The sequence below is a fragment of the Peromyscus californicus genome, unplaced genomic scaffold (assembly GCF_007827085.1).
Source record: "Peromyscus californicus insignis strain IS unplaced genomic scaffold, ASM782708v3 Scaffold_7__1_contigs__length_154581171, whole genome shotgun sequence".
Lineage (NCBI taxonomy): Eukaryota > Metazoa > Chordata > Mammalia > Rodentia > Cricetidae > Peromyscus > Peromyscus californicus.
This window is the reverse complement of record NW_026294595.1, coordinates 123,539,870-123,554,494: the sequence shown is the minus strand read 5'-3', so window position 1 is coordinate 123,554,494 and position 14,625 is coordinate 123,539,870. Positions and strand designations below refer to the sequence as shown.

The window sequence follows — 14,625 nt, the reverse complement described above, 5'->3', positions numbered from 1 at the left end:
TCTCTGATCCCCAGATAAGTTTTATTGGAGGGCACAAATAAAATTGTCTTTTCATGGCTGCCTTAAGTGTGTCTCGTGATTACTTTGTTGTTGTATTTTCATTTTAACTCAACTCATTGTACCTATTATTTTCCCTTGAGATTTGCAGACTCATAGGCACTTCAGAAGTATTTAATGTCAGCCAGGCGGTGGTGGTGGCACATGCCTTCAATCTAAGCACCCAGGAGGCAGAGGCAGGGGGATCTCTGAGTTCAAGGCCAGCCTGGTCTACAGAGCAAGTTCCAGGACAGCCAGGGCTACACAGAGAAACCCTGTCTTGAAAAATTTTTTAAAAGTATGTCTAAGTGTTTGCCGATTATCCTGTAATCATTCTCTTCGGTTCTATTGTGATTGGAGAGCATGCTCTGTGTGATTTCTTTTAGAAACTTGTTGAAGGTTATTGTAGGATGCAGAGTCTGTCTTGGCTTGTGCTTTGTGGTTCTGCCCTTGCTGCATGGCCTGCTCTCTGTGTTGATTAAACCTTATTAGCTGATAGAACCACTGGGTTTCTTGATGATTTTCTGTTTGTTTCCGCTGTATATTGAAGGCTTCAGCTGTCACTGTGGCCTTACCCACCATTCTGCTCACTATGTCACCCTTGGCTTCTGTGTGTCATGGTTCTCATCAGATTTATCCTTTTATCATTCTGTAACATCCTGTATCTTTGGTAATTATGCTTGTGCTAAAGACTTAAAGCCTCTTCTATTTCTTTCCTGTTTTCCTTTTCGGTGATGTTTATACATCTTTAACTTCTTTCTGTACCATTATAATGCAAGTAAAGTTTTTGAATTTCTTATAATTGAGATACATTTTTTCATCCGCTCTGCAATCTGTCTTTTTTTTTCCTTGCTAACAGCTGATGATTGAACTCAAGGCCCCATGTTTTCAAGGAAAGCACTTTATCAACTGAAGTGTTTTCCCAGCTCAAATCTGTCCTTTCATTGATGTGATTATATCTTGCACATTTGATGTAATTGTTGGTATGTTAGAGCTTAATTCTACCATTTTGTATTTTACTTTCTAACTGTGCTCTGGTTTTTGTTGTCATTTTCTCTCCCCTGCCTCTTGTGGGTTACTTGGTTATCTTTAATGTCTTTAAGATTTATTTCTTCCAGCTGGGTGTGGTGGTGCACACACCTTTAATCTCAGCATTTGGGAGGCAGAGGCAGGCAGATCTGTGCAAGTTCAAGGCCAGCCTGGTCTACAAAGTGAGTTTCATGATAGTAAGGGCTGTTACACAGAGAAACTCTGTCTTGGGGGCAGGGGAGATACATTTTTTCTGGTGATATTTTCTTAAGCAGTTGCCCTCCAAGTGTCATCATATTCACATAGCTCATCACAGACAAGTGTAGTTGTCATTTATTAATTCGAGTGAAATGTAAAAAATCTTGCTTCGTTGATGCTCCCTGGTTCTGCAATTAATTGTCTTTAATGTCCTGTGCACACATTAGGATTTCATCCAGCAGTGTTGGAATTTTTGCTCAGCCATCAGACATAATTTAGAAAAGTTAAGAAGGAAAGCCTGTGGTACTTGAATTTTTGCTTACTATGTTTTTCCTTCCTATTCCTCCAGGATGCATTATTTTACTGTTTTCTCTCTATTTAGAGTACGTACTTGTGCCATTCTTTTAAGGCAGATCTTTGCTAACAAATTCTCTTAATTTCTGTCCATCTGGTAATGTTTTCATATTTCTCTCCATTCTAGACACATTTTCCCTGAAGGCAGGACTCTGGGTTGATAGTTCCTTGTCTTCAAGTTTATGAGTTTAACTCTAATGTGGCTTGCGTACAGATGTCTGGGTCTCTGCTGTTTGGTTTTTACTCCGCTGCAATCTGTAGCTTATTTCTTGTCAGATGGCCGAGTGTTGATTTGTCATTTTCAGGTACTTTCCAGCACTTTACACTGCACTTCCAGCAAATGGCATGAAGGGTAGACCTACTACCTCTCTGTTACTCTGAGAAACTTCTGTCCTCTGCCATCCTGTTCAGTTTCTCTGTGTCCCATCCACCCTGCTGTTGAGCCCATTTAGTGCATATACAGAAGTTACTGCGGGTTTGGGTTCTAAAACTTCCATTTGTGTTTTTCTTTCTTTTCTGTATGTGGTGTGTGTATATGCATGGTCATGTGCTTTTGTACACAATGTGCATGTGTGTAGAGGTTCCAGTGCTGGGATTCTATGCCCATGCTGCCTTGCTTGTCTTTTTAAAGTGAGAGCTGGGGTTCAAACTCAGGTCCTGGAGCTTGTACGGCAGTTTTTTTTTTTTTTTTTTTTTTTTTTTTTTTTTACCAGCTGAGCCATCTCCCCAGAATCACAAAAACATTCCTTCATTTTGTTCTCCCATCACATCTTCATTTGTGTGTGTGTATTTTTCTCTCTTTTAAGATTTATTTGTATTATGTATATGTGTGTGTCATGGGCTGTGACATAAATACAAAGATGGCAATTAATAATTCAGGTGTCAGCCTACCAGATGAATAACTCTATGATGGAGGAACCCCATCAAGCAAGGCTTGTAGGAGCACAAACTCTGAAAACTGGTTGCTTCTGTCTGTGATTTTTCTCATGTGCTGTCACAATTCCTCTCTAAAAAGAACAGCTGTGGAGTTCTTTCCACAGCCCATTGGTGGTGTGTTTTGTACTTTGGGGCACATATATCTGTGGATGGTCAGAAAGATGATTTTGTCTTAAGCTGTCTAATTTTGATGACTAGAAATAATATTAGGATATTTTTCACAACTCAGACTGACATAGGAAAGTAACAGTATTCTCAGCTACAAAGATAGCTTTTTACCAATTTAGCTAATTTTAGCCCTCAGAGCAAATTCAAAGTAAACTAGTTGCCCCTGCAAATGATTGCACAAAGACAGATTCCCAGGTGTCTGTTTAACCAAGGTCAGGCACAAAACAACTTTAGTAGACATAACTCCCTGCAGCAATTGACTTTCTGCACGTACTCCTAGACCTCAGTTTTATGATTCAAGGCTCAAGGTTCAGCCAAATAACTGTTTATTGTTTAGGTCCTGAATTTCAATGTCACTCTCCATCCGGAAACATTAGGCTCTGGATGTCTACGTGCCTTTTACTTTGCTTTACAGACTGCCTGTCAGGGACCTGGCAGACAGCCAAGCATTGCCATAGCTACAGTCAGTGTGACATTTCAGGAGGCCATGTGATTTCTCATGTGTTACCAGAATGGCTCTGTTTCTTATTGTTTACTCAAATAATGCTATGTGACCCTGATTATGTAATTTATTTATTGTCCAGAGTTTGTTCTGTAAGTAGCAGTAGATAGTGAGTGAGTGAAGAGGTGAGTGATTGAATGAGTGAGTGTGTGAGTGATCGAGAAGAGAAATGTAGCTGTATGTGGAGAAATATAGGAGGGTAGAAAGAAGTGTGTGTAGAAGAGAGATGTGTTGAGAAAAGAGATGTAGCTGTTGAGAGATGTATGGATAGAAAAGAGCTATGTAGATGAAATGTATAGCTGTGTAGAAGAGGTATGTAGAAAATGTGGCTGTGTGGAGACAGAGATTTTCAGAAAGGGATATTTCAAGATGAAGTAAAGAAAAAGTTACCATCAGAAAGCATGTGTTTCTTTCTTATTCTCCTCAGACAGAAAAAGCCTAGCTCTCACTGCATTCATGGAATTTTTTTGCATACCCTGGGTGCTGCCTGGAGGCTGGCCCCCCAGAGGCAGCTTTACGTTTGTATCCATGTGTATGTGTGTACAGATGTCCAGGAGGCCAAGGGAGGAGATCAGATACCCTGTTACTAGAGTTACCCATGGTTGTGAGCCACCTGATATGAATTCTGGGAGCTGAACTTGAATCCACTGGGAGAACAAACAGCAAGTGCTCTTAACTGCTGAGCTGTCTCTCTAGCTCCAAATGTTTCTTTCTTTTCTTTTTGTATTTTTTGTTTTGTTTTGTTTGTTTTGTTGTTTCTTTTTCAAAACTGGGTTCCGCTATTTTGGACCTTGCTCTATAGAGGAGACTGCTCTTAAACTCACAGAGATCTACCTACCTCTACCTCCCTAATGCTGGGATTAAAGGTGTGCACCACCACCCAGCTCCAAGTGTTTCTTTATTGTTGCTTTTTTACTTCTGTGATTCTGGAGATTGAGCCCCTTGGTGCTCCACCACAAAGCTCTACCACTGGCTCTGATTTTTATTTTCTTTTTTTATTATTAGCATCAAGCATTTTTGTAAGCTTGTTGAGGAATTTTTCCTGAGGACTCCTTTAAGCAAACTTAGACAGGTCTAACATTTCTGTCCCCTGCTACCTCCGTGGTCAGCTTCAGATTGTGCTGTGATTGATGATCTTCAGATTGTGCTCCGAGGCTGCATCTGATTTTCATTGGCCCTCTTTAACAACATTTGGAGAGCTAGGGGTATTGGTTGAGGTGGAAGCTTAGGCTCCCCTAGGCCTTTGCTAATACCTAGGAAGGAGACTCTGGTTCTCCCTGGGCAGAGGAAGGTAACATTACCATTATGATGTGGAAGTTCCCACTCCTGTTGGGCCCCTTAAGACCTTTACCTGTTCTATTTCATATTTATTTATTTATTTATTTATTTATTTATTTATTTATTTATTTATTTTTGGTTTTTCAAGACAGGATTTCTCTGTGTAGCTTTGGTGCCTGTCCTGGATCTCACTCTGTAGACCAAGCTGGTCTCAAACTCACAGAGATCCACCTGCCTCTGCCTCCAGAGTGCTGGGATTAAAGGTGTGTGCCACCACCGCCTGGCACCTGTTCTCTTTTCATTGGCTTCTCCTGGAACTTCTGGATGCTGGGTTCTTAATTTCTATGTTGGGGTTGTAGTAAAGAATAAAACCCAGTAGCCCTGCCCCCGAGTCCCCAGGTGATTTACTGGTTGGCTGTCCTGTGCCTTCTGTCCACAGACATTTGTAGCGTTTATCTAATTATTCTTTATTAATAGAAATCAGGAGTCAGATATCAGGTAAGAACCTGAATGATCAAAGAAGCGATGGAGATCTTTTCTCAGCTCCACTTTACTACTTCCTGTCTCCTATCTGTCTTCAGTCCTTCAAGACCTGTCTGGTTAATTTTGGTCAGCTAATGGCTAGCTCTGCCCTCTGACTCAGAGCAAACCTATTGTCCTAGTGCAATCAAGATATCATACAACACACATTTTTCTTAAAATAACAAACTTCTAGTTGTACTTCGTAGGAAGAATGGTGTAAAGCTGAGACTTTTTCATCGTCTCAGAAGCAGAGGTCTTCTAGGCATTTTTAACAGTTCATGTGCCTAATAATTATTTCTTATCTAGTAAAACTTTGTCCTATCTAGTATTGAGTATATCAGTATAAGATACTGAAAAGTATTTTTTTAAAAACAAAACATGCGAGTAGGCAGTGGGTTATTTTACCTATGCTAGTGACTTGCTGTCTTCTCTGCCTAGGTAGGAGCAAACACTATGGATAACCCCTTGCTGAAGTACAGTGCAAAGGATTACTTCTTCAAGGCAGCACTCTGTCACTTTATAGTGGATGAGCTAAATGCCAAGGTGAGAGCATGCTCGTTTCTGATGACTTACTTTACTCTTGAGAAGAGATGCTTTGTTGTTCTTGATGTCTTTTCATGCAGGTCTTGCGAGCTGTGGCGACGGCTCAGTTGATAACGCACTGAGCTCACAAACCTGCAGACCGAGTTCACATACCCAGCACCCATGTAAAAGCCAGATGCAGTGGCTCACATCTGTCTTTCCTGCATTGAGGAGTAAGGCAGAGATAAGTAGGTCCCTGAAGCTTGCTGGCCAGCCAGCCCAGCCAAGTGATGAACTTCAGGTTCAAGGAGATGCCCCATCTCAAAAAAGGAGGGTGACTGAGAAAGACACTTGATACTGACCTCTGGCCTCCACATATATACACTTACGTGCATATGCACCCTCCCTAACATGCTTGGGCACACAGCCACATGAATACATACTCATTCTGCCCCAACAAATACAAGTAAAAGTAATAGTTCTTCGATGATGTGTGAGTGTGAATCTTTCGACAGCTGCGGTGCTGGCCTCTTCAAGTTTCCTGTAGTGGTTGCTTTAAATGAAATGGGGAACTAAAAGAGGGACAGTAAAGCTAATGTCCTCTGTCCCTCTTTTTGTTTTTTTGGGGGTTTTTTTGTTTTGTTTTTCGAGACAGGGTTTCTCTGTGTAGCTTTGTGCCTTTCCTGGAACTCGCTTTGGAGACCAGGCTGGCCTCAAACTCACAGAGATCCGCCTGCCTCTGCCTCCCGAGTGCTGGGATTAAAGGCGTGCGCCACCACCGCCCGACTCTCTGTCCCTCTTTTTACATTTGTTATTTATTTTTTGTGGGGAAGGGAGAGCATATGAATATGTCACAGCAAAGATGTGGAAGCTAGAGAACACCTTTTAGGAGTTAGTCTTCTTTGACCATACAGGATCCATGGGTCAAACTCAATTCAGGCATGGCGGCAAATGCCTTTACCTGCTAAACTACCACACTGGCCCTAATAGCTTTTGTTGTTGTTGAGACAGGGTCTCCCTATGTAGCTCAGGCAGTCGTGGAACTTACTGTGTGGGCCAGGATAACCACGAACTCAGAGAGATCCACCTGCCTCTGCCTCCCAAATGCTGAGATTAAAGGTGTGTGCCACCACACCCAGCTTCTAAGTCCTCTTTAAAAAAAAAAAAAAGTGGCCGGGCGGTGGTGGTGCACGCCTTTAATTCCAGCACTCGGGAGGCAGGGACAGGCAGATTGCTGTGAGTTCGAGGCCATCCTGGTCTACAGAGTGAGATCCAGGACAGGCACCAAAACTACACAGAGAAACCCTGTCTCGAAAACAACAACAATAAAAAGTACACAAACCAGCTCAGAAGTGGAATTAGAATAGAATGAAGGTCGAGGCTGCAAATTAAGATGGCAGCTAGAAAGCAAGACTGACCAAGCAGCCTTGGCACTGGCCATCTAGAGTTCACAGAGCCACGAAGAAAAACTGCCCTAGAGTCCCTCCTACCCTATGGGTATTTGGCATTTGGAGGGTGTGAAGGAAGGTCTCTGTTTAGTAGACAAATGTAGAGCCTGGTGTGAATTAGATTTTATTCAGTTTCTTCTCTTGAGCAGCCCAACTGAAATCTAAAAATTATTTTAGAAATTTTATTCTCAATTGAAATTGAATATCCAAATAAATAGGTTCCCTGTGTTACGATGTGGAGTTTAACATGATATGTCTGCAACAGTTAAATGGGATGAAATGAATTTTTGGATTAATAGGACAGTGACAACTTCCCTAGTTCACTAAGTTTCACATTGACCGGTTGTTTCCTTCCTCAGCTGGCTCTTGAGAAGTACGAGGAAATGTTCCCGGCATTTACTGACTCCAGAGAATGTAAACTATTGAAAGTAAGTACTGAAGCCATTTTGAAGACAGAAGCCTTTACTGTCAGGTGATGGCACTTAAGTGAGACTGCTGATGGGTGGAGTTTTAGTAAGTCTTGTGAGGGTGTATTGGTCACTGGACTTATTGCTGTAGTGAAGTAACCCAACAACAGGCAACTTAAAAGAGGAAGTATGTTTTGGCTACATTTTGATGGAACCGTCCATCATGGCAGCAGGAACATGATGTGTCTGGTCACAATGCGTCTTCAGTGAGTAGGCAGAGAGAAATGAATGCTGGTGCCTCACTCGCTCTTCCTTTTATTCAGTCCAGGACTCGAGGTGGTGGGTCTTCCTTCTTTAGCTCTTCCTTCTTCAGTTAAACCTTTCTAGAAACACCCCGAGATGTGTTTGAATGGTGACTCTAACTGGGTCAAGTTGACACTGAGGACAAGCCATCACTTGGGTACCTCAAACTTGGCCTTTTCATTGTTGATATTCATATGTTAAGAGGGTTAGACTGTTTAACACTGTGCCAGAGTAGGCAGAATTGAAAGAGCAGTATAAAGCTAGACCTTTTTCTTGGGTAATTCTTATATTTGGCTATATCCTGCTTTGTGAGATACTAGGAACTTCAGTTCCTGAGATACCTACCAAGGTGATTTGTGTTTAAAGTATTCCTTCAGAAACAGGACATTCTAGCTTAAAGCATTTTCTTGATTTTTTTTTTTTTTTTAATGCCACCAGAAACTTCTAGAAGCTCATGAAGAACAGAACAGTGAAGCTTACACTGAAGCGGTAAGTTATACCTTCAGGAAGTTTTGCATTTTTAAAGGTTTACAGTATAAAAATTCCTTTTTCTTTACATTGTGTAAATTCTGAACATTTATTTGAATGTGGTTCAACTTGCTTGTATTTTTTTTAAGATGTCTACATGTCCCACAAACTACTTCCATTAAGGAAGGGTTAGAGAGATGGCTCTGTGGTTTGGAACATTTGTTTCTCTTGTAGAGGTTCAGAGTTGGGTTCCCAGCACCCCACACCATCTGTGACGCCAGTTCCAGAGGACCCAGTGCCCTCTTCTGACCTCAATGGGCACCTGACGCACACATTGTGTACATACATTCATACACATAAAATTAATAAATCTAAAAAACAATTATTTAGTTCCATTAACCCGTCACCATGCAGAAGTTCTCGTTGTATTGAGCCCTGACTCTTGATTTCCACTGAGACTAATTTAGCTGTGATGTTTCTTCAGAAACATGTGACAGAGTCCTAACATGCTGTTTTGGTGATTAGAAAACAGTCTGACAGTGTAAAGAAGGGCTTATGGTTAAAACTAAAATATCAAAACTGGGCCTTTGGTGTACTTTGGTGTATTTGTGATTGATATAGATTACTTTTTTGTACTTGTCTTTTTTGGTTTTGGTTTTGTTTAATCTGTTGCAGTCTTGTGTTCAGAGTCAAAGCAGATTTCTCAGTGGCCTGGAATGAGTTCCACTCCAGTCCTAACGTGACAGTGAAAAGGACTATCTTCACTTTTATCCTTAACTGCTTTCACCCAATGTCACTGTCTTTCTTTGCATGCGCTGAAATCCATCAAGGGACTTCTGCTCCCCATTCCCTAATTATTTGATTGTATGTTTTCATGGTCAGTAAATAATAGTTTTCTTATGCCTTTCTAATTCTTATGCCATGCCCACTGCCCTCTGTCATATAGACTTCACCTTTCCATTTATAATAGCTTTTGTGGGGTTTTGCCATACACATATTCACATCCAGAGAAAAATTAAATGCACAGGCTTATGGCATAAAGGAAAAGGAAAACTGTTTTGGGGGGTGTTTTTTGTTTGTTTGGCTTGGCTTTCTCTGTGCAACAGTCCTGACTGTCCTGGAACTCACTCTGTAAACCAGACTGGCCTTAAACTCACAGAGATCTGCCTGCCTCTGCCTCCCAAGTCCTGGGATTAAAGACAGGCACCACTACCACCCAGCTAGGAAAACTGTTTTTAGTGAGGAAAGTTATAAATTAGAATGAGTAATTTCTAATCAAAGTCAGTGGGTTATTTCAGTAACATCTTCAAACAGCTTAGGTCACTATCATCTTGAGTTTTCAATGTGTTTCGGGGTATAATTCCTATTCTTCATTCCTTAAACCAGGTGAAGGAGTTTGACTCAATATCACGCTTGGATCAGTGGCTGACCACCATGTTGCTTCGAATCAAGAAGTCCATCCAAGGGGATGGAGAAGGAGATGGAGACCTCAAGTGAAGTGCTGACATCTTTGTGGCATGCAGCTCATTCCTTTTTAGTTTTGTCTTCAGGCAAGGCGATCTTTCCGGGATGCCCATTTAATGACTTAATTTTGTTGTAAATAAGCCACACAATTTATGTATTGTTTCAGCTCGCCATGTCTGTTACTGTGAGAATGGGAGGCTTCTATTCAGTTGGTGGTTAAGACAACCAAAGTATATAATGCTTATCAGAGTCCTCATAGTTTTCTGAGACGTACTGCCGAATCTTATTCCTGTTCTTCTGATATTTTCAGGGCCCACGTACAATGTTGCCATGTGCTTTTCTTTTTTCCTAAACTCCGGTATTCGACCCAGTTTTGTAGATGCTTTGCAAAGACGTTGTGTATTGGTATTGGATGGATCCTTTATACAAGTGGCTTAGTTTAGGATGGTTATTAGGAATAAGTTTGTAATTGAGTAGAAACTGTCTAGCTTTCTTTTATAGTTATTTTGATGGTGCTAGTGATGAATTCATTTGCTTTTTATGTTGCCCCATATGCTCACACATACATGGCAGACACTGAGAATAGCTGGGATCTGTTGGCATCACTTGCATTGTAAGGGGAAGGAACTTGCTGGCAGGTCCTGTGGTCCTGTTTCTTGTATGGATGAATGTCAGGGTGGATTTCATTGATATTTTGAACTTAAACACAAAACCTATGAGAAATGGATTTTTCCCCTTCTCGAGAGTTTCCACTTTTAGTCGTAATGGAAATCCCTTCTTCATATTTGCATAAAAATATTTTAACTGGCATCTCCTTTGTTTTCACATTTATACACTCCTCACATTGTCTTCTGGACCATGGTCATGCCAAGCTTGAGCAGAGCTGGATAGAAGATTCCAGCTGAAGCTTGAGAATATGTGTGGTTAAGTGTCCATTTGTTGGACATGGTGGTTAAGTGGGGGTCAGTGTGGCATAAGAATTTATGTTATATCTGGTTGGATAAGAACCTAACCTCTGTCTAATGGTCCCTGGTTTATTTCTTAACTGGTGGTGTGATTTCACTTGTGTGTATGCACTCTGTTGTCCCATTTGACTTATGTAAGATGTATGCTGTTATTTCAGATTCTGACACTCCCTGCTACTTTATATGCTGATACAGTCCTGTAGACATGGCCTTGCTTCCTGAGTCTCCTGTGCATATTTGTATGCTGAGATGATTGATTTGTGCTTGAAGAGCATGTGTTACTAGAAATACTTCATAGTCCTTATGTGCTGCTGTCATGTGACAGACAATGAAACTCCTGATTAATCAGGTATGAAATGGCACTGGAAATGGTGTTTTCATCTTTGGATAGCCCTAGAGTAGGGTCGGTGGTTCTTCCCATGCCAGGCCCAGGGCTAAAAGAGGAGAGTTTGAGGACAGATAAGAAAGTCAGGTCTTTCAGAAGGGAAAGGAAGTAGCAGGATGGGGCTAGAGACATGGTTCCTGCTCTTCCAGGGGGCCCAAGTTTGATGCCCAGCACCCTTGTTGGGTGGCTCAATACCACCTGTAACTCCAGTTTCCCCAGGAGTTCTGGTACCTTCTTCTGCCCTCAATAAGCACATGCATACAGATAAACACATACAGGTGAATGAATATATACATACATGTAGACAAAACACTCATATGTAAAATAATAAATCAATCTTTTAAATATTAAAGAAAAAATTAGGAGATGAAGTTGAAATTGGTCCCATGAGGACGGGTGGTCGGTGTCTATCAGGCATTGTGAAGACTCTAGCCCTGTCATGGTAGTAACGGTGTGGGTGTAGGAAGCTCAAAGGCCTCAGTGTGTCTGGAAAAGAAAGAATGTGCCCTAGAATCTGATGAGGATTCCTTTTCCCTTCAATGCTTTTTGGGGTTTCTGAACGCTAACTGGCTGTACCAAAGGTAAAATTTGCACTCAAGCCTAGTCGATCCTTTTTGACTCCATTAGAATCTCTTACAACAAGACAGAAAAGTGAGTGAGTGAGGCTGGAGAGATACCTTGTCTACTCTTCCAGTGGACCTGTGTTTAAGTCCCAGCAACCATATGGGGACTCACAGCTGTCTGTAAACTCCAGTCCTAAGGGATCGACCATCCTCTTTTTGCCTCCACAGGCACCAGGCATGCATGTGGTACACAGATGTACATGTAGACAAAACACGCATACACTTAAAAATAAGTTTTTTTAAAAGTCTGGTTTATAGAAAAGTGAGTTATTTCTTTATTCACAACCAACTACAGGCAGCCTTCCTTGGAAATGAGGCGTGTAAATGGCTCTAAGTCAGTTCCAGTGGAGAGCATATGAACACTGGTCAGTCTTTGCACTCTGCCGTCACTAATTCAGTCTTCTGGTGTGACCGTTTAACCACATGGTATCTTGTAAGACACTTTGCTTTAGCTTTCATCACGATTCCCTAACATACCTATTGAGAGAAGTGTTGGGTTTTTTAAGTAGTGTTTATATTTTTTTAGGCAGTTATTTGCTTTTACTGAAGTTAAGTGCTCGGTCAAGCATCACGAACACTTGTATTCCTATAGTATTTAAGAGGTTAAAGTTAGAGGACTGGTTTGAGTTTGAGGCCAGCCTGGGTGACCCAGTGAATTCCAGGCCAGCATAGGTTACAATGTGCTGTGGATGATTGATTGATAAATAAAGTGCTGATTGGCTAGTAGTCAGGCAGGAAGTATAGGCAGGACAAGGAGAGAGAATTCTGGGAAGAAGGCTGAGTCAGTAAGAAGCTGCCAGCTGCTGCCATGAAAAGCGAGATGTAAAGCACCGGTAAGCCACGAGCTACATGGCAACATATAGATTAATAGAAATGGGTTAAATTGGGATATAAGAACTAGATAGCAAGAAGCCTGAACCATTCGGCCAAACAGTTTAAATAATATAAGTGTCTATGTGTTTATTTGAGTCTGAGTGGCTGCTGGCCCAGGCAGGACTGGAGATAACTCCAGCTACAACAATGTGAGACTTTATCTCGAAAAACAAACAAACAAAAAAAAAAAAAAGAAAGGCTGAGTGAGATCAGTCAGCACTTGGGAGATTGAGGCAGGAAGAACATAATTCCCAGAATAAACTGGAATAAACATCGTAGCAAGGTCATCTAAGAACAGACCTGGCAGAAGGTAAAAGAATGAGGAAAATGTCCGGACAGTAGTATGAGAGCTTACTTCCTCCAAATGTCCTGTGGAAACAAGGGCAGTGCATTGTCTCAAGATGCCTAGGCTTCGGCTTTCTAGGTTTCTAGATTATTATGAACAAAAACAGTGATCATTTGTTGTAGTTCTCATACTTGAAAGCATCTGGGGATAGTTCATAGTTATGTCAGTCGAAAAGCTTTGCTTTTGTGGCAACATTTTTATAGCTTGTGTGAATTCCTTTTTTATTTAATGACACAAAACAGTATTTTTGCACAGTTGTAACCATGTGTGGTGGTGTCACTATAACCAAAGTATATGCACCAGCCCTTGTGCATTTATTGTTCCCTCTGGTGTTGTGCACTTAAATGTCCAAATACACACCTTTGTGACTGTGGAGGATCTGGCAGCACAGCATGCCCGTGACCTGCCTGCTGCAGTGTGAGCTGTGACCAGTAGCAGGCCCTGTGAAGTCCTGAGTTGCTCAGGCAAGGGAGTACATTATAAAAACTAACCTTGTAACAATAAATCTACCTTAGCTGAAAAATGTTTTATGTGAACTTGTACAGTAAATAAAGTGGAAATTATCAGTAATGGTTTGACTAGTCTTTGCTAGCTAAATTGACTCCGGCCAGAACTAGTTACTTTGAAGTTGTTCCCGTCAGATGGTTTACAGCACTGACATTAGCCATGTTAGGCTTTTTGTGCCTTGCTCACCTGATGGTTCTGCTGGCTGAGGTTTACAAGGAAACCCTGGTGTCTCTCTTGCTGCAAGTGAAGTGCCAGTGGCTGTGAAGCTGTCTCTTCCTTCCTTGAACCCTTAGAGCTTCACAGTCACTTGCAAGGCAGACAAAAGAGTGGCTGCTGGAAACAGTTGAGTTCTGGAAGGGACCTGGAAGCTCAGTGTCCCCCTTCCCTGAAAAGGCCATATGTGGCCTTCTTAATTTTGTAAGCGGGTCTCCCCACAGGAACTATAGTTGCCCTTGGAGGTGGGAAGTACAGACCCTTGCCACCGAGTCATAGAACTTTGCCAGTGTTAAAGCAGATTCCCAACTTAAAGTGCATGTGTGTGCAGTTGGCCATCAGAAATTGGTCGCTGCAGGTCTGGCCACCCCAGTGTCTCTCCTTGGTTGGTTTCCTTACTTGGAAGGAAGTCAGAGCCTGGCTTCATTAGCTTGTACAAACGGCCAGAGTGAACAGTTACAGTGGGGTAACATTAAACAAGCTGACCTTGTGACTGGAGACAAGGCTTGGTGATCAAGAGGACAGGCTCCTCTTCCAGAGGCCCCTGGCCGGATTACTAGCATCCACATGGTGGCTCACAGCTGTCTGTCTAATTCCCATTCCAGGGTGTCTGAGGTCTCCTCCGGTACCAGGTGTGCGTGCAGTATACAGACAAACAGATGTGCAGGCAAAATACCTGTACACAGAAAATCTTTAGAAGGTTAAATTATAATCTACAATCCCATTTAGATCATTACTAACAGCAGAAATCCAAAGGGTCTCACTACTTCCTGGTCCACTTTTTAAACTACTACAGAAAACTTTAGTAAAACCAAAGGCTGTGGAGCCCTCTGGACTTTGGACTATGTTGTGACACAAAATGGTTGGAATGGCACCAGATCGCCTCTTCAGTAACCCTAACTGATGCTCTGAGAGTAGTGTGCTGTCAGAACACGTTTGGGACCAACTCACTGAAGGCAGTCTTGCTTTCTCACAGAGAAAAGACACTACAAAGTGGTAACAACTCCAAGGTTTATGTCCTTAGGGATCAACTTTCTCTCTTGGGAAGAGACAAAAACCTTTATAGCAAAGTGGTCAC

The 14,625-nt window shown here is 41.8% G+C and overlaps 1 protein-coding gene across 2 annotated transcripts in view; it reads left to right on the top strand.

Moving 5' to 3' along the window:
- Window positions 1–13,397, top strand: part of Napb (NSF attachment protein beta) — a 48,992-nt gene extending 35,595 nt beyond the window's left edge. For both annotated transcript variants that reach the window (XM_052726471.1, XM_052726472.1), the window contains 4 exons: window positions 5,462–5,566; window positions 7,353–7,421; window positions 8,142–8,192; window positions 9,558–13,397. In XM_052726471.1, coding sequence (XP_052582431.1) covers window positions 5,462–5,566; window positions 7,353–7,421; window positions 8,142–8,192; window positions 9,558–9,668 — 336 coding nt within the window. In that variant the 3' untranslated portion in view covers window positions 9,669–13,397. The remainder of the gene's footprint in view (window positions 1–5,461; window positions 5,567–7,352; window positions 7,422–8,141; window positions 8,193–9,557) is intronic.
- The last annotated feature ends 1,228 nt before the right edge of the window (window positions 13,398–14,625 follow it).